The 20,693-nt window shown below is 44.1% G+C and overlaps 1 protein-coding gene across 5 annotated transcripts in view; it reads left to right on the top strand.

The window, feature by feature from the left end:
• The window catches only part of LARGE1 (LARGE xylosyl- and glucuronyltransferase 1), a 548,747-nt gene that overhangs the window by 476,571 nt on the left and 51,483 nt on the right, over window positions 1–20,693 (top strand). For all 5 annotated transcript variants that reach the window (XM_070600561.1, XM_070600564.1, XM_070600563.1 and 2 more), the window contains one exon: window positions 18,143–18,298. In XM_070600561.1, coding sequence (XP_070456662.1) covers window positions 18,143–18,298 — 156 coding nt within the window. The remainder of the gene's footprint in view (window positions 1–18,142; window positions 18,299–20,693) is intronic.

The raw sequence follows: 20,693 nt of genomic DNA, 5'->3' as shown, positions 1-20,693 counted from the left end.
AAATATTATTATTATTTTTGTTAGATATTATTATTAAATATTATCAGTTAAATGTTATTATTGTTATTATTAAATAATATTAATGCATTAAAAATAGATGTTAGTATGGTTGGTAGAACTCTTACTAGGCAGCTTTCAACCTCAGTACAGATCAGCTCTATATGTGAGGGCGCCGTATCACCCCATCTGCATTGACACAGTTAGATATGGGTGCTTAAGAGATGTAGCACATCTCAATCGATCTTGATCAATCTCTGCCTCCCTTCTTTCCTCTCTCTCTGCCTCCGCTTTATCTGTTATGCCAGTGTGACAGCCCCCCAGTCAGTATGTAGAGCTCAGTCATTCAACAAATATGCATTGCACACTTCCTACGAGCCACGCACTGTTTCTGTCACTGGTTATATAGTAGTGAATGAGATAGTGCAGGGCCCTGCTCCCCCTGAGCTTATATTCTGGGGCAGAATACAGAGATCAAATAAGAAAACAAGTGGTCCAATTGGTCATTTCCACTAGTAAATGTGCTATGAAAAAATCAAAGCAGGGTAATGTAAGCATGACCAGCATTCATGATCCGAGGTTGAAGAGAGAAACCCTCTTTCTCTCCATGAGTCTGCAAAATGACTCTGTTGACCCCTCATGGAACACATGCCCATGCTTGAACCAATCTCTGTGTTCTTAGGAATAGTCAGGAATGACTCTCTGCCTGAGTCGCATGCTCATGCTTCAGGCAGAGCAGCCATGACCCATGGCCCCATTAGAATCATAGGAGGAAGGCAGGGTCTTGTTCTGTGAAGGAACAATGCAGGACACACGGAAAAGCAATCGTGGGCCACTATGGAAGGTACCTGCTGGAAACCCGGCTGCTAGCTGTCTCTCTCGGAGTTTCCAAGCAGTGGATCATATGGTGCCCGTGCACCAAGGGCATTACTAACATTCCCCCAAACTGGCAAAACTCCCCTAGACTTCATACCCAGCTGCTCCTCAGCCAGTCTTGTAGAACCCCTCAGCTGAAGATTCCATGTGATCTCTAGAGATGGAACCCGCTTCCCCCTGTCCTCCCTCCCCGAATCAATGGAGACATTCCCCAGGAGGACACCGTGGGGACTCAGTGAAATGTGGATAACGTCTTAGTAATTAATTCTGTAGAGAGAGGAAGAATACAGTGCTGGTAATCATCCACACGTCTTACATTGGGAGTCTGCAGAGCAGCTACATTAAGGCCACATTCATTGAGGATTCTTACACCGTTTACATCACTTTCCCATTTCCTGCTATCACTGGTCCATCAGGAATCCTTCACACATACCACAATCTGGTTCAAATCGATTGTTACCCCTATTTTATAGCAAAAAAGAACCAAAAACATTGAACACGATGAAAGTTAGAGCGTATAGCTAGATCTCGTGGATTCATGACCCTCGCAGCCCTGAGTATTATCAAAGATTTCCATTTTCCTGTGGTCATTTTTTTCTCTCCCCAACCTCTACCTTGTCAGGCAGGGAAAAATAAGAAATGATAGGCTGTAGAACAGGGCCTCAGAGTCATGCACTGGCCGGAGTGTCTACATTTTCCAGATGAGGGATCTAAATAATCACTGAGTTTGGTCTGTTTTCTTTTCTTTTCCTGGGTAATGATGCATTTTTGTCTGGGGAGAACTTTTTTTTTTCCTGGGACTTGTGAAAACCAAGAAGCAACTGGAAGCTGTGTAAAAGGAGTCACAGAGTCTTTGTGACTTGAAGTCTGAGTATCAAGGACACTGTTTTGATTTCATAGCCACTACCTGGTAATTGTCAGAAATAGGGAAGGAGAAGGAAGAGAGATGGAATAGAATATTCAGCAGTTGATGGGGGGAATAAAAAAGCTGGAGTGGATTCCATTGGCAGTCAGCAAACATTGACCAGGCCTGTCACTGTGCATGTAAAGTTGGACAAAACACAGGTCTTGTATTCAAGGAGCCAACAGTCCAGGTTTTAAATAGAGACTGAGGGATACTGCTGTTCACTTTAGAGAACATCCCATGGGAGCAGAGTTTGTGTATTCCAGAGGCTCACACGTGCTGAGCACCAGTCTGTTCCAGGCTCCGTGGTAGACTCCTTTACATTCTTGTCTCGTTGTCCTCAGAAGCCGATATTATTATTTCCTTGTAACAGGTTAGAAGATAGAGATTCAAATACATTAAGTTGTTTGGGTGACAGAGTTGGGAAGAAGCAGGGCTGAAATTTGCCTTGCTCCCCTGCCAATTAGCACTCTCTCACCTCTGCCTACAGTGTTAAACCCAACTTAACATATTTGCCCTCCTGAATAGCCTTCTGCAGGCTCTCCTTGAGGTCTGGTTGGGAGGAGACTGCCCCTGGCATGGCATCTTCTCTGGGCTGTATTGTCTGTACCCATCCTGCCCTTCTGCCCCGGGCCGCGACAGCTGCAGGTCCTCATGTTAAATCTCGTCGTTATTCTTTCTTCCTGCACAGAGGCCCTGTTTTCATCCAGCCTTCCTTATCAGTAAGCTGGCTGTTTGGTGAAGACTAAAACCAGATTTCTTTTTTAATTTAACAAGAATGTGCAATAGCCCTCAGGTCCATCAACCCATCAGTCCTGAACTTGACCACAAACCTCAGGGCAGTCGCTGTTATGACCCTTTTATGGATGAGGACTGTCTCCGTGATATTAGATAACTTAGTCAGGCCACCCAGCTGATAAGTGCGGGAGCTGGGACTGGCACGTGGGTCTGTCTGCTCGCCCCTTTCCACATGCATCGTAATCTTGAAGATGACAAGGAAAGGGGTTTGTGAGACTATTGTCCTTCTCGTTGAAATACCAAACAAGGGGAGAACAGAGGGAGCTTAAACTCCTTCAAGAGAAAATGACAAGCTGTTTGGCCCTTAGACAAAGAAAAGGGAAATATGTTTCTCCAAGCTAAAGCCCCATTAGTACAGCTTTTATAACTGATTTGCTGTAGACAGACAGAATGTGAGGATTATTGAGAATGTCATCATGATCATTTCCATTCTTGAACCAAAGAGCAGCTATTGAATACTAACTACCTGCCAGGTACTGTGGCACTCAAGAAGAATAATAAGTCATGCTCCCTGCCAGGCCGAAAATTCGCATTCCAAGGCTACCAGGTACAGGCATGTAAATAAATAACTACAAGAGCGTTCAATGAGTTCTCTAATACAGTTAAGTGCAAGAGTCTATGGAGCACTGAGGAAAGACTCAGCAACCTCCTTGGGTATTATATTAGGAATGCTTACAAAAAGAATCAGAAAACCCAATATGCAGAGGCTTAAAATAAAATAGGGGCTCTGAATTTCTGACCTAAGAATTCTGGAGTAGGCAGCTATAGACATTGGTTTCTAGAAGGCAATGTGTTGACCTCTCCCTCATTTGAAGTCACAGGATGGCTGTCTTGGTTCCAGTCATCACATCTCTGTTCACAACAGAAAGGTGAGTGGGGTGGGAGGAGGATGGCAGCTTACCTGAATCTTATTATTAGGAAATCACATAGGTGCTTCCCCATGTATCTCTTGGGGCAATCCTAGGTCACATGGTCACCTCTAGCTGTAAGGGAGTCTAGGAAATCAGAGACTAGGATCGTCATGATTAGCTTAGATCTTAAATGCATCATGATCCATTCACAGGAGCTGGGAACTTTGCAAATACAAACAAAATTAATGTTCCCTTAGGAATTAAGAATGAAGTGAAGAGAAAAACATACCAGGAAGCAACCTTCTGCCATGAGTGGTCGGGGAAAGATTTACAAGAGAGAGGTGCATTTGACCTCAGCCATGAACGATGAGCAGGCGTTTACATGGTAGAGAAGAAGTGAGGCTAGAAGTTTTTCCCCTCCCTAGAACATCCTCTTCTCTATCATGTGAAGGCCTGCCCGTCCTTCACATGCGTCTGCACCTGCAAAGCTATCAAGTCATGAAAGACAGGTTCAAGACAGGAAGTGCTTTTAGCCTGGAGATAGACCTGGGATTTAAATGGGAACCAGTTTGTGACAGGCTTAACTACCAGGCTAAGGAGGATAGATGTCATTCTGTGGATCATAGAAAGTCAGTGGAGGTCTTGAGACAGAGACCCACTTTCCAAATACCCCTTATCCCAGTAACTTGGAAGACATGGGCCCATGTTCTCATTCACCTGGCATCTGCACACAGGCTCTGATTTCTAAGCACTTTCTCACCATGAATTATTTTTATGAACCTTCTGGGTTCTAAGTACTTTAGAAACCAAAGTTTTGGCTAAACTCTTTCCATATAGCCTTGTCCTTGTACAGAGGTCTTGCTTCTGCCTTTGAAATGCTTTTCACTGTGCCCTTGATGGGTGATGGAGTTTCTCGTTTCTCCTTTCATCACATTGACTTCCGCCATCTTCCCAGATGATGTTTGAGGTTCCTGGGCAGTAATCAATTTCCGTCAGTTTCTCTGGCTCGCTGCAGGCTGACTCGAAATCTGCACACAGACTCAGCCTGTACAGACATTTCAGATCTAGTCAGATCACACCTCTGGGGAACCTGAAGCCTGGCAGCTTCTGCAGCCCACTTGGCATGCAACCTGGATGCCTCCCTCTCTGCTTCCTGCAGAGCCAGAGGTCCAGCCTGTGTGTCTGGGAAGTCCTGAATCACCCTGCAGCCTTCGATTCCCAGGGATGGGTGAGGTCCCTATGTTTGGGAGGGGAAAGTAGGTATCATTTCTTTTCTTTTTTCCCCCCTTGATATCTATCTATCTATCTATCTATCTATTTATATTTTTGCAATAACATTGGATTATAACATTATATAACTTTCAGGTATACATCGTAATATATTTTGAATTCTGTGTAATTACATAATGTTCACCACCCAAAGACTCATTACCTTCCATCACCACACACGTGTGCCTAATCACCCTTTTGCCCTCCTCCCTCCCCACTTCACCTCTGGTAATAACAATCCAATCTCTGTTGCTATGTATTTGTCGTTGTTTTTATCTTCTACTTATGAGTGAGATCATATGGTATTTGACTTTCTCCCTCTGACTCATTTCACTTAGCGTAATATCCTCAAGGTCCATCCATGTTGTCACAAATGGCCAGATTTCATCATTTCTAATGGCTGCGTAGTATTCCATTGTGTATATATACCACATCTTCTTTATCCATTTGTCCCTTGATGGACACCTAGGTTGCTTCCAAGTCTTGGCTATTGTGAATAAGGCTGCGATGAACATAGGGGTGCATGTATCTTTATGCATTTGTGTTTTCAAGTTCTTTGGATAAATACCCAGCAGTGGAATAGCTGGATCATATGGTAGATCTATTCTTAATTTTCTGAGGAATCTCCATACTGTTTTCCATAGTGGCTGCACCAGTTTGCACTCCCACCAGCAGTGTATGAGGGTTCCCTTCTTTCCACATCCTCTCCAACACTTGTTGTTTCCTGTCTTGTTAATTATAGCCATTCTGACCGGAGTGAGGTGATATCTCATTGTAGTTTTGATTTGCATTTCTCTGATAGTTAATAATGTTGAACATCTTTTCCTGTGCCTGTTGCCCATCCATATATTTTCTTTGGAGAAATCTGTGTTCACATCTTTTGGCCATTTTTTGATTGGGTTGTTGGTTTTTGTTGTTGAGACATATGAGTTCTTTGTGTATTTTGGATATTAACCCCTTATCTGATATATGGTTTGCAAATATCTTCTCCTAATTGTTAAGTTGTCCTTTTGTTTTGTTGATGGTTTCCTTTGCTGTGCAGAAGCTTCTTGCTTTGATGTAGCCCCATTTGTTTATTTTTTCTGTTTCCTTTGCCTGGTCAGACATGGTATTTGAAAAAATGCTGCTAAGACCAATGTCAAAGAGTGTACTGCCTATCTTTTCTTCTAAAAGTTTCATGGTTTCAGGTCTTACATTCAAGCCTTTCTCCATTTTGGGTTGACTTTTGTGCATGGTGTAAGATAATGGTCTACTTTTCATTCTTTTGCATGTGGCTGTCCAGTTTTGCCAACACCATTTATTGAAGAGACTCTCCTTTCTCCATTGTATGCCCTTGGCTCCCTTGTCGAGAATTAGCCGTCCATAAATGTGTGGGTTTACGTCTGGCCTCTCAATTCTGTTCCATTGATCTGTGTGTCTGTTTTTGTGCCAGTACCATGCTGTTTTGGTTACTATAGCTTTGTAGTACATTTTGAAATCAGGGAGTGTGATACCTCCAGGTTTGTTCTTTTTTCTCAGGATTCCTTTGGCTATTCAGGAGTCTTTTATTGTTCCATAAAAATTTTAGGATTCTTTGTTCTATTTCTGTGAAAAATGTTGTTGAAAGTTTGATAGGGATTGCATTGAGTCTATGGATTGCTTTAGGAAGTATGGGCATTTTAACTATGTTAATTCTTCCAATCCAAGAGCACAGAATGTCTTTCCGTGTCTTTGTGTCTTCTTCAATTTCTTTCAACAATGTTTTATAGTTTTCAGTGTACAGATCTTTCACCTCTTTGGTTAAGTTTATTCCTAGGTATTCAATTCTTTTTGTTACAATTGTAAATGGGATGTATTATTTTTTTTCTTAGCTGGAATTTATTTACTTGTTAATATCAAGTTCTCCAATATAATTCATTATTCTTTACTTAAAGAGATCGTGCTCAAAATTGTCATAACTAGATGTGACGTATCAGTTTTGTGTCTGTTTTTTTAAATTTGAATTCATAATACATTACATGATTGTGAAATTTCAGTTGTACATTATTTCTTGTCTGTCCCCACAAAGGTGCTCCCCTTCACCTCCTGTGCCCACCCCCCTTCCCCTTCCCCTGGTAACCACTGAACTGTTTTCTTTGTCCATGTGCTTGTTTATATTCCACATGAGTGAAATCATCTGCTGTTTGTCATTCTCAGTCTGGCTTATTTCCCTTAGCATAATTCCCTCCAGGTCCATCCATGTTGTTGCAAATGGGATGATGTTGTCTTATTTTATGGCTGAGTAGTATTCCATTGTGTGTGTGTGTGTGTGTGTGTGTGTGTATATATATATATATATATACACCACATCTTCTTTATCCAATCATCAGTTGATGGGCACTTGGATTGTTTCCATGTCTTGGCTGTTGTGAATAATGCTGCAATGAACATAGGGGTGCATATGTTAATTTGGATTGTTGATTGAAGTTGTTTGGGTAGATACCCAGTAGTGGGATAGCTGGGTCACATGGTAGTTCTATTTTTAGTTTTTTGTGGAATCTCCATACTGTTTTCCATAGTGGCTGCACCAGTTTGCATTCCCACCAGCAGTGTATGAGGGTTCCCTTCTCTCCACACCCTCTCCAACATTTGCTATTTTTAGTCTTGGTGATTATAGCCATTTTAACAGGCATAAGGTGGTATTTTAGTGTAGCTTTGATTTGTATTTCCCTGATGATTACTGATGTTGAACATCTTTTCATGTGTTTATTGGCCATCTGTATATCTTCTTTGGAAAAATGTCTGTTCCTCTCCTCTGCCCATTTTTTGATCAGGCTGTTTGTTTTTCTGTTGTTCAGTTGTGTGAATTCCTTACATATTATGGAGATTAACCCCTTATTGGATATATGATAGGCAAAAATTTTTTCCCAGTTGGTAGGTTGTCTTTTGGTTTTGATCCTAGTTTCTTTTGCCTTGCAAAAGCTCTTTATCTGATGAACTCCCACTTGTTTATTTTTTCTTTTGTTTCCCTTAGGGATTGTATTCTTAATTTCTCTTTCTGCTACTTTGTTGTTAGTGTATAGAAATGCAACTGATTTTTGTATGTTGATTTTGTATCCTGCAAATTGACTATATTCATCTATCATTTCTAAAAGTTTTTTAGTGGATTCTTTCGGGTTTTCTATATATAAAATCATGTCATCTGCACATAATGACAGTTTTACTTCATCTTTTCCAATTTGGATCCCTTTTCTTTCTTTTTCTTGCCTGAATGTTCTGGCAAGGACATTCAATACTATGTTAAGTAAGAGTCGTGAAAGTGGGCATCCTTGTCTGGTTCCTGTTCTTAGAGGGATAGCTTTCAGTTTCTCTGCATTGAGAATGATAGTAGCTATGGGTTTGTCATATATGGCCTTTATTATGTGGAGGTACTTTCCTTCTATCCCCATTTTATTTAGAGTTTTTATCATAAATGGATGCTGTATCTTGTCAAATGCTTTCTGTGCATCTGTTGAGATGATCATGTGATTTTCATTCTTCATTTTGTTAATGTGGTGTATCACATTGATTGATTTGAGGATATTGAACCATCCCTGCATCCCTGGAATAAATCCCACTTGATCATGGTATATGATCCTCTTAATGTATTGTTGTATTCAATTTGCTAGTATTTTGTTGAGGATTTTTGCATTTATGTTCATCAGTGCTATTGGCCTGTAATTTTCTTTTTTTGTGATGTCCTTGTTTGGTTTTGGTATCAGGGTAATGTTGGCTTTGTACAATGAGTTAGGAAGCTTCCCCTCCTCTTCAACTTTTTGGAAGAGTTTGAAAAGAATAAGTATTAAGTCTTTTTTGAATGTTTGGTAAAATTCAACAGGGAGGCTGACTGGTCCTAGACTTTTATTTTTTGGAAGGTTTTTTATTACTATTTTGATCTCCTTACTGGTGCTTGTTTTATTCAAATTCTCTACTTCTTCTTGATTCAGTTTTGGAAGGTTGTATGATTCTAAGAATTTATCTATTTCTTCTAGATTATCCAATTTGTTGGCATATAGCTTTTCATAGTATTCTCTTATAATCTTTTGTATTTCTGAGGTGTCCGTTGTAATTTCTCCTCTTCAATTTCTGATTTTACTTACCTGAGCCTTCTCTCTTTTTTTCTTGGTGAGTCTAGCTAAAGGTTTGTTGATTTTGTTTATCTTTTCAAACAACCAACTCTTGGTTTCATTGATGTTTTAATATTTTTTTTTAGTCTCTATTTCATTTATTTCTGCTCTGATTTTTATTATTTCCTTCTTTCTGCTGATTTAGGGCTTTGTTCTTCTATTTCCAGTTCCTTTAAGTGCACCGTTAGATTGTTTATTGGGATTTTTCCTGTTTGTTGAGGTAGGCCTGAATTGCTATAAACTTCCCTATTAGAACTGCCTTGCTGTATCCCATAGATTTTGGCATGTCATATTTTCATTTTCATTTGTCTCCAGGTATTTTTTTATTTCTCCTTTGATTTCTTCATTGATTCAATTGTTGTTCAGTAGCATTTTGTTTAATCTCCACATTTTTGTGATTTTTCTGATTTTCTTCCTGTAGTCAGTTTCTAATTTTATACCTTTGTGGTCAGAAAAGGTGCTTGGTGTTATTTCGATCTTCTTAAGTTTATTGAGACTTGTTTTGTAGCCTAATATCTGATCAATCCTGGAGAATGATCCATGAGCATTTGAAAAGAATGTGAGGATGTGTATTCTGTGGTTTGGGGATGGAATGTTCTATATATATCCACTAAGTCCATCTGGTCAAATGTGTCATTTAAGGCCAGTGTTTCCTTATTGATCTTCTGTTTGGGTGATCTATCCATTGGTGTAAGTGGAGTATTAAATTCTCCTACTATTATTGGCTTACTGTCTATTTCTCCTTTTATGTCTCTTAATAATTACTTTATATATTTAGGTGCTCCTATGTTGGGTGCATAGATAGTTACAAATGTTATATCCTCTTGTTGGATTGTTCCCTTTATCATTATGTAGTGCCCTTCTCTGGCGCTTGTTACAGTTTTTGTTTTAAAGTCTATTTTGTCTGATGTAAGTAATGCTACCCCAGCTTTCTTTCCTTTGCCATTTGTATAGAGTCTCCTTTTCTATCCTTTCACTTTCAGTTTGTGGGTGTCTTTAGGTCTGAAGTGTGTCTCTTGTATGAAGCATAAATATGGGTCTTGTTTTTTATCCAATCAGCCACCTATGCCTTTTTTTTTTATGGAAGATTAGCCCTGAGCTAATAACATGTGCCACCAAGCCTCCTCTTTTTGCTGAGGAAGACTGGCCCTGAGCTAACATCCGTGCCCATCTACCTCTATTTTATATGTGGGACACCTGCCACAGCATGGCTTGACAATCAGTGCATAGGTCTGCACCCAGGATCCTAACTGGCAAACCCTGGGCTGCCAAAGCAGAAGGTGCACACTTAACTGCTGTGCCAACAGGCCAGCCCCCTGATTGGAGCATTTAGTCCATTGACATTTAAAGAAGCTATTGATAAGTATGTACTTATTGCCACTTTGTTACTTTTTTAATGGATGTTTTAGTAGTTCTTCTCTGTTGCTTTATTCTTCTCTTACTCTCTTCCCTGGTGGTTTGACGGCTTTCTTTAGTAATATGTTTGATTTTTTCCTCTTACTTATTTGTTTATTATAGGTTTCTGCTTTGTGATTACCATGGGGTTCATATATAATATTCTATGTATATAGCAATCTATATTGAGTTGATAGTCTCTTTAGTTAGACCTCTTTCTAAAATCTCTACTCTTTTACCCCCCTCCTCCCACATTTTATGCTTTTGAAAACATATCTAATCTCTTATTTTGTGTGTGTCTACCCATTACCCTCTTATCATGGAAATAGGTAATTTTAGTACTTTTGCCTTTTAACCTTCATAATATCTTCATAGTTAGTTGGTCTGCTATATTTACTGTATTTTTGTCTTTACCAGCAGTTTTATTGGCTGGTTTGTTTTTTGTTTCTTGTGGGGGTTTTTTTTGATAATTTTCTTATCCTTATTTGTGGTCTTTTCTTTTCCACTTAAATATATCCCTTCTGCATTTCTTGTAGAACTCATTTTTTGGTGATAAGCTCCTTTAATTTTTGCTTGTCTCGGAAACATTTTCTCTCTCCTTCCATTCTGAATGATAACCTTGCTGGATAGAGCATTCCTGGCTGTAAGTTTTTCTCCTGTCAGCACTTTAAATAAGTCGTGCCACTCTTTTCTAGCCTGTAGGGTTTAGGCTGAGAAGTCTGCTGATAGCCTTATGGGCTTTCCTTTGTGTGTCATTTGTTACCTTTCTCTTGCACCTTTTAGGATTCTCTCTTTCTCTTTAATTTGGGCCATTTTAATTATAATGTTTCTTGGTGTGGGCCTCTTTGGGCTTATCTTGTTTGGTGCTCTCTGTGCTTCCTGTATATGGATGTCTGTTTCCTTCCTTAGGTTAGGAAAGTTTTCAGCTATTATTTCTTCAAATAGATTCTCTGCCCCTTTGTCTCTCTCTTCTACTTCTGAGACACCTATTATATGAATGTTAGTGCACTTGATATTGTCTCAGAGTTCCCTTAGACTGTTCTCATTCTGCCTAATTCTTTTTTCTGTTCAGCTTGGGTGAGTTCTTTCATCTAGCTCACTGATCCGTTCTTCTGTATCGTCTACTCTGCTATTGAGTCCCTCTAGTAAATTTTTCATTTCCAGTATTGTATTCTTCATTTCTGATTGGTTCCTTTTTTTATTTTCCAATTCTTTGTTGACATTCTCACTGTGTTCATCCAGTCTTCTCCCAATATCTGTGAGCATCCTTGTGAGTTTTTGTTTGAACTCCTTGTAGAGTAGATTGCTTATTTCTGTTTTGTTTAGTTCTTTTGGGGGGGAGTTGTCCTGTTCCCTTGTTTGGAATGTATTCCTTTGCCTCCTCATTATGCCTGTTTCTCTGTACTTATAGCTATGTATTAGGTGAGTTAGCTGTGTCTCCTGTTCTGGGAGAAGTGGCCTTATGTAGGAGATGCCTTTTGAGGCCCAGCAGTGTGCTTCCCTCTCATCACTCCAGGAGTGACCCTTGTGTGAGTTGCTTGTGTCCTTCTGCTGTGGCAGGGTTGCTCTTACTGCAGGTACCAGGGAGTCTAGTCTTTCCCACCCTGGCAGGCTCTTTGTAAATCAGGTTTGGGGAGCCGTAGCACCAGTGGCTAAAAGGTCTAATAACACACTCCTGTTGCAGTTTTCCTGTTAAATGAGTAGGCACCCAGTTCAGCTGATTGGTAGGCTCAGGGGCTTACAGTTGTTGTAGGCCTCAGGCCTGCAAGGCTGTTGTCACCTCTCTTAGGGTTGCAGCTGAGGGGCTGATCCCAGGCATGGGAGCACCCACTTGTTTCAGGCTTTGTGGCTGTTTGTGAAGAACAGGTCTTCTGCCACTGATAAGCCCCACCCCCCACAGTTCCACACACAATGTCATCGCAGTGCTGGCCCCTTCCTGAGCCACTGGAGTGTACCCAGTTGCCCCACTGCAGAGGCCCCCACCTCTCCAGTCACGCCCCCCACAGTTCACCTGGTACTCACCCAGGCCCTGCCCCACAGAGGCGGACACACTTGCCTGCCTTTAGAGGATCCAGGCACCCAGTCTATGCAGGCTGAAAAGTTGCCCGAGGGTTTGCTGTTGGGTGGGGCCAGTCCATAGGGAAGGCTGCCTGCCCTGGCTGAACTGGATTAAATCTGTACTCTAGTGAGTGTGGCAAACCCCTGGGCTAACAGGCCAGGGGAAGAATTCTGATGGCATCTGCCAGTGTCTGTGTCAGCACGCCTGAACTAGGTAACAACAATGGCTGCCACCAATGTCTCAGTCTCTGGAGAGGTCTCACCTCTCACCAAGATCCACCCAGAGCCTAGCAGTGAGTCTCTTTTCCCTGAAGGACTGTGCACCTTTCTTTCTGGTGATTTTTAGGTTGCTCTCTGAGATGGGTGAATTTGAGTGTGAGCCCTTTAAGAGCTGGCTTTATTCTGCTTATGTTGATAGCTTTTCTGGGATTGTTCCCCATTTAGTTAGTAGACAGGGAAGCCAGATAGTATGACACTTGTCTCAGTTGTGCTGAGTCTGAAGGATGCTTATAGTGGTAATGTGCCCCGACTCAGGTCCCCACTTCTCCAGGGAAGGCTGCATACCTTAGGGTGGCTCCTGCTTAGCTCTGAAGTTCTGCAGCTCATGAAGCTGGCTTTTCTCCCTCCAGAAGGAATTTCTGCCTCTTCCCCCTCACTCAAGACTGTCCCTTGTTGTGGGAGTTCTTTTTATCCAGTTTTCAGTTCTCTTTCTGGCATAATTTTTCCAAGAATAGTTGTAACCCGGTTGTGTTCATGGGAGGAGGTGAGTTCAGAGTCCGCCTATGCCACCACCTTGATGAGATCTCAGGTTTCGTTTCTAATCCCGTAATCTTCTGTAATTGTCATGTTCATTTCTGTAAAGGAAGTCATTTAATGATTACAGACGTGGGAGAAATAAGAGAGATTCCTACCGTCTCTATCCCTGTGGGCTCAAGTCCCGACTCCCCCACTTTCTAGCCGTGTAAATTGGGGGTCCTGCCGTCCTTTCCTCACCTGTGGGATGGGATAATGAGAACATCATTCATAGTATTGAGTAAAGAACGAATGAGCTGTGACAAAAGGAGTATTCAGAGCAGCGCTTGGCAGATAGCAAACATCCATTATTTGTTAGCTGCTAATAATAATAATTATTATTACTAGGGTATTGTGCCTCAGCAAACAGAAAAAGCTATGAGAGGTTTTCTCCACAAGCCTCGTTGACTCACATTTACTTACTAGCTCCTCACAAAACTCTATTTTGGGCACATTCCCCAGTGTCACTCCGTCTCGTGTGTGAAAGCTTGTCAGTAAATGTCATCTACACCACCTGCTTGCTGCCCTGAAGCTGCCACAATGGGTGATTCCATCTCTCAGGGGACCAGGAAATGACATTTCTCAGTAATCAGACAAGCGCTGATCAAAATTATCAGCGGGACTAATCCTGAGTCGGAGTTTCAGCAGCAGACACGTGGTTTAGTGGAAAGAGCAGTGGCCCGGGAAACAGAGCTGGGCTCGACCTCCCCCTCTGCTGTGTGACTCTGGGCAAGTCACTTTGTCGTCCTGGGCCTTGGTTTCTTTTTACTTGACGTGGCCCAGCCTGGGAACAATCACGAGCAACCTCTCTTTAACATCTCTTTAAAAGCACACATCATCCTTGTAATTTAAAATGGGCAGTTATGTAGTGTCTGCCTCTCTCTCTAAGTTGTAAGTTCCAGAAAGAGAGCCATGATCTGTTATGTTCATCTCTGAATTCACAGCCCCTTTCAGTGCATGGCACATAGCCAGTGCTTATTTTAAAATTTGGTCAATGAATGAATAAGGTACCAGAAAGAAACAGATGTGGGAGCAAGGCAGACCTGATTTTGTATTAGGCTTGGCTACTTACAAGCTGAGTGATTCTGCACTAGTCTGAGCCTCAGGATTATCATCTGTAAAATGGGGATAACAGAAACAACCTTACTAGGTTGGTTTGAGGATCAAATGTGAACACACACACACACCCCTGGCCTAATATCTAGCATATAATGAGTATTAGGTAAACAATAGCTATGATTTATTTCACTAGAGCCCAGCACAGGAAAATGGAGTATTCTGCATTCTGATGATTAAAAACTAAGGAGAGGGGCCAGCCCTGTGGCGCAGTGGTTAAGTTCATATGTTCCACTTCTTGGCAGCTGGGGGTTCACCGATTCGGATCCCAGGTGCGGACATGTCACTGCTTGGCAAAAGCCATGCTGTGGTAGGCGTCCCACATATAAAGTAGAGGAAGATGGGCATGGATGTTAGCTCAAGGCCAATCTTCCTCAGCAGAAAGAGGGGGATTGGCAGTAGGTAGCTCTGGGCTAATCTTCCTCAAAAAAAAAAAACCACCTAAGGAGAAAAAGGTAAGTATCAATATACATTAATAGACTTTAAGTGGGCTTACCTATAAGAGGGCAGTAGGTTGCAAAGTATTTTGCAAAATCCCTTTGGCCTGTTAATGTCCCATCATCTTCTCCCCCTACCTTCCTTAAACCTTTGCTGCTTTTTATATAACAGCAGCATTTGCTGTAGGCGATACACCAACCCAGATCCCTGGGCGGACATGGAACAGAATGAGACGTGATGGAGTAAGAGATGGCCGGCGGGCACCGGGAGCCCTGGGTACTCATCCTAGCCTTGACCTCGCCCAAACTCACCATGTGATCTTGGGCAGGTCCCTCTGCTCTGTCAGCCTCACTCTCCTCATCTGTGAAGTGGTCAGCCCATTGACGCGGTACCCAGTAGCAGTTGGGAAGCTGGGGGTTGGGGCTTAGAGCTGGCTGCGTGGCTCAGCTCTAACTTACCAGCTTTGGGATACGGGCCAGTCAGTACTATCTCCATAAAACAGACAGTAGGATTAAAATGGAGGATTAGTGGAGGATTTGAGACAGTGTATCCCATGCCTGGCAGATTTATACACAGTAAGTTAAGATTTGTTTGTCTGGGGACCCATAGGCCAGCCCTTATTTTCACTGAGTTTCAGTTTCTCCCTGTTGAGGAGGCCGGGTTTCCTGAGTCAGATACACATCCATCAGCCTTCGTGCCAGCTCAGCACTTGGGAAAATCTTTCCTAGCGAAGACATGATCCCCCCTGAGTGTGAGTGACACCACTCGCATGCAATTATTTTAATGCGTGGCCCAGGACCTTCTCGTGTCCAGGATGGGTGTATTCTCAGGGGGAAGTCTTCCCTCTTAAACTCTTCAAAAGGCACAGGAAGAAAACCGCATCCTGTACCTCATCCTTCTCTGACATGCAAGCGCCACCCAGTGGCCTCCTTCCAAGGAGGATGTGCCGGCCTTGCCTGCACTCTCCTGGATGCTGAACGCCTGCTTCCTTCCTGACTGCTGCAGCAGACTGCTGGCAGGAGGGGAAAGGTGGGCAGACACTGGCGCTGCAGGCTGGTGGCCCCAGCTCTGAGGGGAGGAGAGAACCCACGTCTGTGGAACCACCTGACACACAGGCTCTTGTGCTAGACATCCGTTTAACTCTCCTAACGACTTTGTAAAGTCGAGGTTACGGATCCCCACCTTGCAAGAGTAAACTGAGGTCCCAAGAAATGAAACATGTTGCCCAGGGACACACACAGCTAGTGAAGAGCATAGCGGGATTCAAACCTCGGCTGGCCTGCCGTCCCCGGTTCTTGGTGGGCTGTTATGCCATTGCTGGTCACGGGAGGGCAGGGCATGTGGTTTGGACCAAATAGGTTTCCTATTATTCCTTGTGCCAGGAGAGAGGGAACTGGTCTTGCACAGCAGTACTTACCCAGCCAGCTTCAAGGGCCGTTGCTGCCTAACATCTATGGGACCCTGAGGGAGTGGGAGATGGGTCTTCCAGACCCCTCTCCAGATGGCAGACCCTGTCCAGGCTTTCACAGACAGAATGCTGCCGAAGGAGGGAGCCAGGAAGCCGCTGAGCTCTGGCTACCTGGCCTTATTCCTCAGTCTCAGTGCTCAGATCGGCTCTTCTGCCCGGTGTGGGAGAAGAGAGAGGGCCTTGCCTTGGAGGCTGGAAAGGGAAAGTGAGAGCTATCTTGTTTCCTCTGTAATGGGACAAAGCATGAAAAGGGAAGCTTTTAAAACCTGGTTCCTCCTGTTCTCCACAGTGGAGAGAGGAAGGAACGTGGGTTTTGGACTCAGATTTATTCAGGTTTAAGTTTGAATCCTACCTCCCACATTTACCAGCTCTGTGGTCCCCGGCAAGTTGCTTCTCGAGTTTCTTCATCTTTAAAATCGCATTCCTTGTTAGGGTCGTTGTGAGGATTAAAAGAAGACAGTGAATGTAAAACAACGTGGAACAAGGAAGTGTCCGCTGACAGACAGCTCCCTGGCCAAGGGGGTGAGCAGTGCCCACTGGAAATTACAGCTGACCCATAATTGGCATTTCTGGTTCCAAAAGTGGAGACTTTTGGGCCTCCCACCCTGCCACTCACATCTTCTCCATTGTAATCGGAGTCATCCTCCTAAAACCCAGCATTAGTCATTTTCCCCCCTCCTGAAAACTCTCCAGTGATGCAATCTGGGTTCTGAGCGTGGTCCCCGTGAGGCGAGGACTACCCCTGCTTTCCTCTGCGGTCACATCTCCCACCCGTCCCACCCAGGCAACTGCAACACATGACTTCTCATTTCCTAATGAACCACACTGTCCCACGCGTCTTCCCTCTGCCTGGATTGTGTCACCACCATCCCTCTGTCCCAGGCCCCATATGTCCAGAGAACTCCTGCTCATCCTTCAAACCCTGACACAGGCCTCTCCTTCTAGATGCTTCTCTGAGCATTCTAGAGCTACCATTTCTTCTTGATCCTCTCTCCGTTATTCTTTCTATTACCTGTTTTTGGACACATCTCCCCAGCAGACCATAACTGGCCAAGGGCAGGCGCTGCCGACCGGGGCCTCTTGCCATCTCCCAACTCGGTATACTGTAGGCACTTAATAGTCAGCAATTATTGATCGCTCCTCCTAGGCCAGGCACTACTTACATGCTTTCCATGTGTAAACTAGTTGATTTCTCAGCAGCTCAGTGAGACAGCGCATCTGTCAGTCCTGGCTGGAGGCACAAACCATAGCAATTATTTGAACAGAGAATTTAATCTTTAAAAATAATAACTAGACATAAAGTGTTGACTTGGTAACTAAAAAAGCAAAAATAGAAAATTGCAGGAAATGGTTACCACCCCTGGAGCCGAAGGAACAGAGGGAAGAAGTGCAATTATGATAACTCAGGGCGGGAACCCGGACCTCTGGTCACCGGGCAGCTGCAGGGGCAGCAGGAGTGGGCGGGGATGCGAGGACAAGGAAGCTGCTTCTGAGCATTGGAAAAGCTGCAAAATGGATTTTGCTGCTGCTAAAGGAAGGAAGTGCCACTGCTGGGATGAAGAAAGGAGGCTGGCGTGATGCTCAGAGGAGCAGAAAGCAACAGGAAGGAGCAAGTTCCTTTCTCCTCCTCCAGGCTCACAGTATCCCTCTCCCGGCCCCGTGTGCCTAACAGGGAGCGGCTGGCAGAGCAGAGATAGGGTTCGCAGGTCCCTGCCTCAGCATCTCAAAGCGAGTTTGGAGCTGAGAGACGAAAGCTTAGACGCTGGCACAGGCAGGAGCTGTTATGGTTCCCATTTGGCAGATGAGGAAACTGAGGCACAGAGAGGTTAAGTAACTTGCCCGAGATTAAATGGCTACCCAGAGCAGAGCTGGGATTTGAATGCAGGCAGTCTGGCCTCAGCACCCTTACTCTTAAGCACTCTACCATAAATGTTGAACCAATGAATGAATGAATGAATGGGCAAGCCACAGATACCACTTAGAACAGTGCCCAGCCACGCTTCCTGCAGCCACGAGGTCCCACCCCGGCCTGACTGCCCCCTTGTCGCCCTGCCAGGTCATTCACTGGAACTCCCCCAAGAAGCTTCGGGTGAAGAACAAGCATGTGGAGTTCTTCCGCAACCTCTACCTGACCTTCCTGGAGTACGACGGGAACCTCCTGCGGCGGGAACTGTTTGGCTGCCCCAGCGAAGCTGACGTCAACAGTGAAAACGTAAGTGGCCCGCGGGCTCGGCAGGGCAGGGGCGGCCTCTCGGCTGGCCCGCCAGGGACCTCCCGTGCGCCGGCTCCGTGCCAGGCTCAGGGCGTGCCCGAGGAGCACTAGATGCCATCCCCGCCCTGGGAACCTGCCATCTGGCGGTGGGGAGGGGACGTCTCTGCTCATCACTGTGGATGCAGAGGGGGCACGCTTGGTCCAGACAAGGTAAAGTCGGAAGTGGAATCAGAGTGAGCAAAACCCCCGGTCAAACCACAGATAAGGTGTCTCTCCAAAGCCAGAAATTCGAGGTCTTCGTGGGCGTCTTGGCATCCACATGGAAGACCTGGGATTCAGTGTGGTCAATGCATGGGGTGGCATCACAGATTTTCGCAATAACTGGCTCCTCTAGGGGTTAGCACAGGTGGAAATAGTGTTAGGTAAGTGGTCACAGGCATAGCTAACATCTACTGTATTTTCCTGTTTCTTCACTGTTTATAATTTTTTTTCATATGCTGTATCTCATTTGCTGCTCACAGAAGCCCTCTTTTTTCCCCTCAATGAGAGTTGAAGACATTGAGGCACAGAGAGGTGAAGCAGGTTGCTCACGGTCACACAGCGTGCAAAAAGTTGAGACTGATTTGAAGTTCTGAGGAGCAGGATGTGGGGAAGCAGCGCCTTATAGTGGAAAAAGCAGGGCATGTGGGGTCAGGCTGACCTGGCTTTGACTTTAATCCCTTCCAGTTACCACCTGTGTGACCTCGGGCAAGTCACTCAACCTCTCTGTGCTTCAGTTTTCCCAACTGTCAAATGGGGATGAAAAACTGTTATAGGGATGTTTTGAGACTAAGCAAGAAATTGCATGTAAAGCACCTAGCTCAGTGTCTGCCATGCTCGATAAATATTTCCCTGCCCTTTCCTTGACCCTTAGTATTACACACAGAAGTAACTGGTTCATTCAGTCAGTCAACAAACATTTACAGAGGGTGGTCCTCTGAGCACTGAGTATTCATTGGTAAAGAACCACGGTCCCTGCTCTCATGGTGCTGTTATTCTAGTAGGGGAGACACAATAAGTACACAAACTGTCGGGAAAAGTTATCAGCCAGTGGCAAGTGCTACATCGTGACATATTAGTGAGCAGCTGGGCAGCTCCACTGCCTTGGGAGGTCGGAGAGGGCCTCTCTGAGGAGGTGACATTTAATCTGAGACCCGAATACAAGAAACAGCCAGCCTTAGAAGAGCAAGAGATAGTACAAATCAAAGCCACAATGAGATCGTACTTTGTACCTGTTGGAACGGCCGTTATCAAAAAAACAAAAGATAACGAGTTAGCGAGGATGTGGAGAAACTGGAACAGCTGCTGTGGAAATAGTCCAGAGGCTCCTCAAAAAATTAAATATAGAACTCTCGTGTGATCCAGCAATGCCGCGTCTGGGTATAGATGCAAAGGGACTGAAATCAGGATCTCAAGGTGGTATCTGCGCCCCATGTTCACTGCAGTGTTACTCACAGTAGCCAAGAGGGGAAAGACGAAAATGCCCACTGACAGATGAAGGGAGAAGGGAGATGCGGTACCTACACAGTGGAATATTACTCAGCCCTAAAAAAGAGGGAAATCTTACCATCTGTGACAGCATGGGTGGACCTGGAGGACATTAGGCTAAGAGAAATAAGTCAGTCACAGAGGGACATGTACTGCACGATTCCTCTCACGTGAGGCATCTCAAAGAGGCAAACGTATAGAAGTCAACAACAGAATGGTGGTTACCGGGGATGGGAGAGGAAATTTTTGTTCAGTGGGCACAAAGTTACAGGTATACAAGGTGAGGAAGTTCCAGAGATCCTCTGTACCACATAGCGCTTATAGTTCACAGAGGATTGTGCACTTAAAAAAATTTTAAGAGGGCTAGTCTTACGTTAAACGTTCTCACTCCAAAAAGAAAAAGAACAGAGAAACTTTTGGAGGTGATGGATATGTTTATTACCTTGATTGTGATGATAGTAGCATGCATGTATCTGTATGTCCAGACTCACCATATTATATACATTAACTACGTGCAATTTTTTGTGTACCAGTTATATACCTCAATAAATCTGGGGTGGGGGGGATCAAAGGAAGTACATTCCAGATGGAGGAAGTAGCTGGTGCAAAGGCCCTGAGGTGGGGCAGGTTTGTTGTGAGGAACTGAAGGATGGCCCGTGTGCCCAGGAGCTAGTGGGGAAGGAGGGCATGGGAGACACTTGGGCAGCAGGTGAGCAGGAGCCAGAGTGGAAGGATGTTGTGAACCGGATTAAGAATCAGAATTTTGTTTGGTTACCATTATTGTTATTGTTTATATTCTTATCTTGGATGTCGCAAGATACCCTCCAGGTTCCCAGTGGTAGGAAAGGGCATCTGTGGAAGGTCTGGA

This window comes from Equus przewalskii, chromosome 29 (assembly GCF_037783145.1).
Source record: "Equus przewalskii isolate Varuska chromosome 29, EquPr2, whole genome shotgun sequence".
Classification (NCBI taxonomy): domain Eukaryota; kingdom Metazoa; phylum Chordata; class Mammalia; order Perissodactyla; family Equidae; genus Equus; species Equus przewalskii.
The sequence above is the reverse complement of the archived record's forward strand: the minus strand, read 5'-3'. Positions and strand labels throughout refer to the sequence as shown.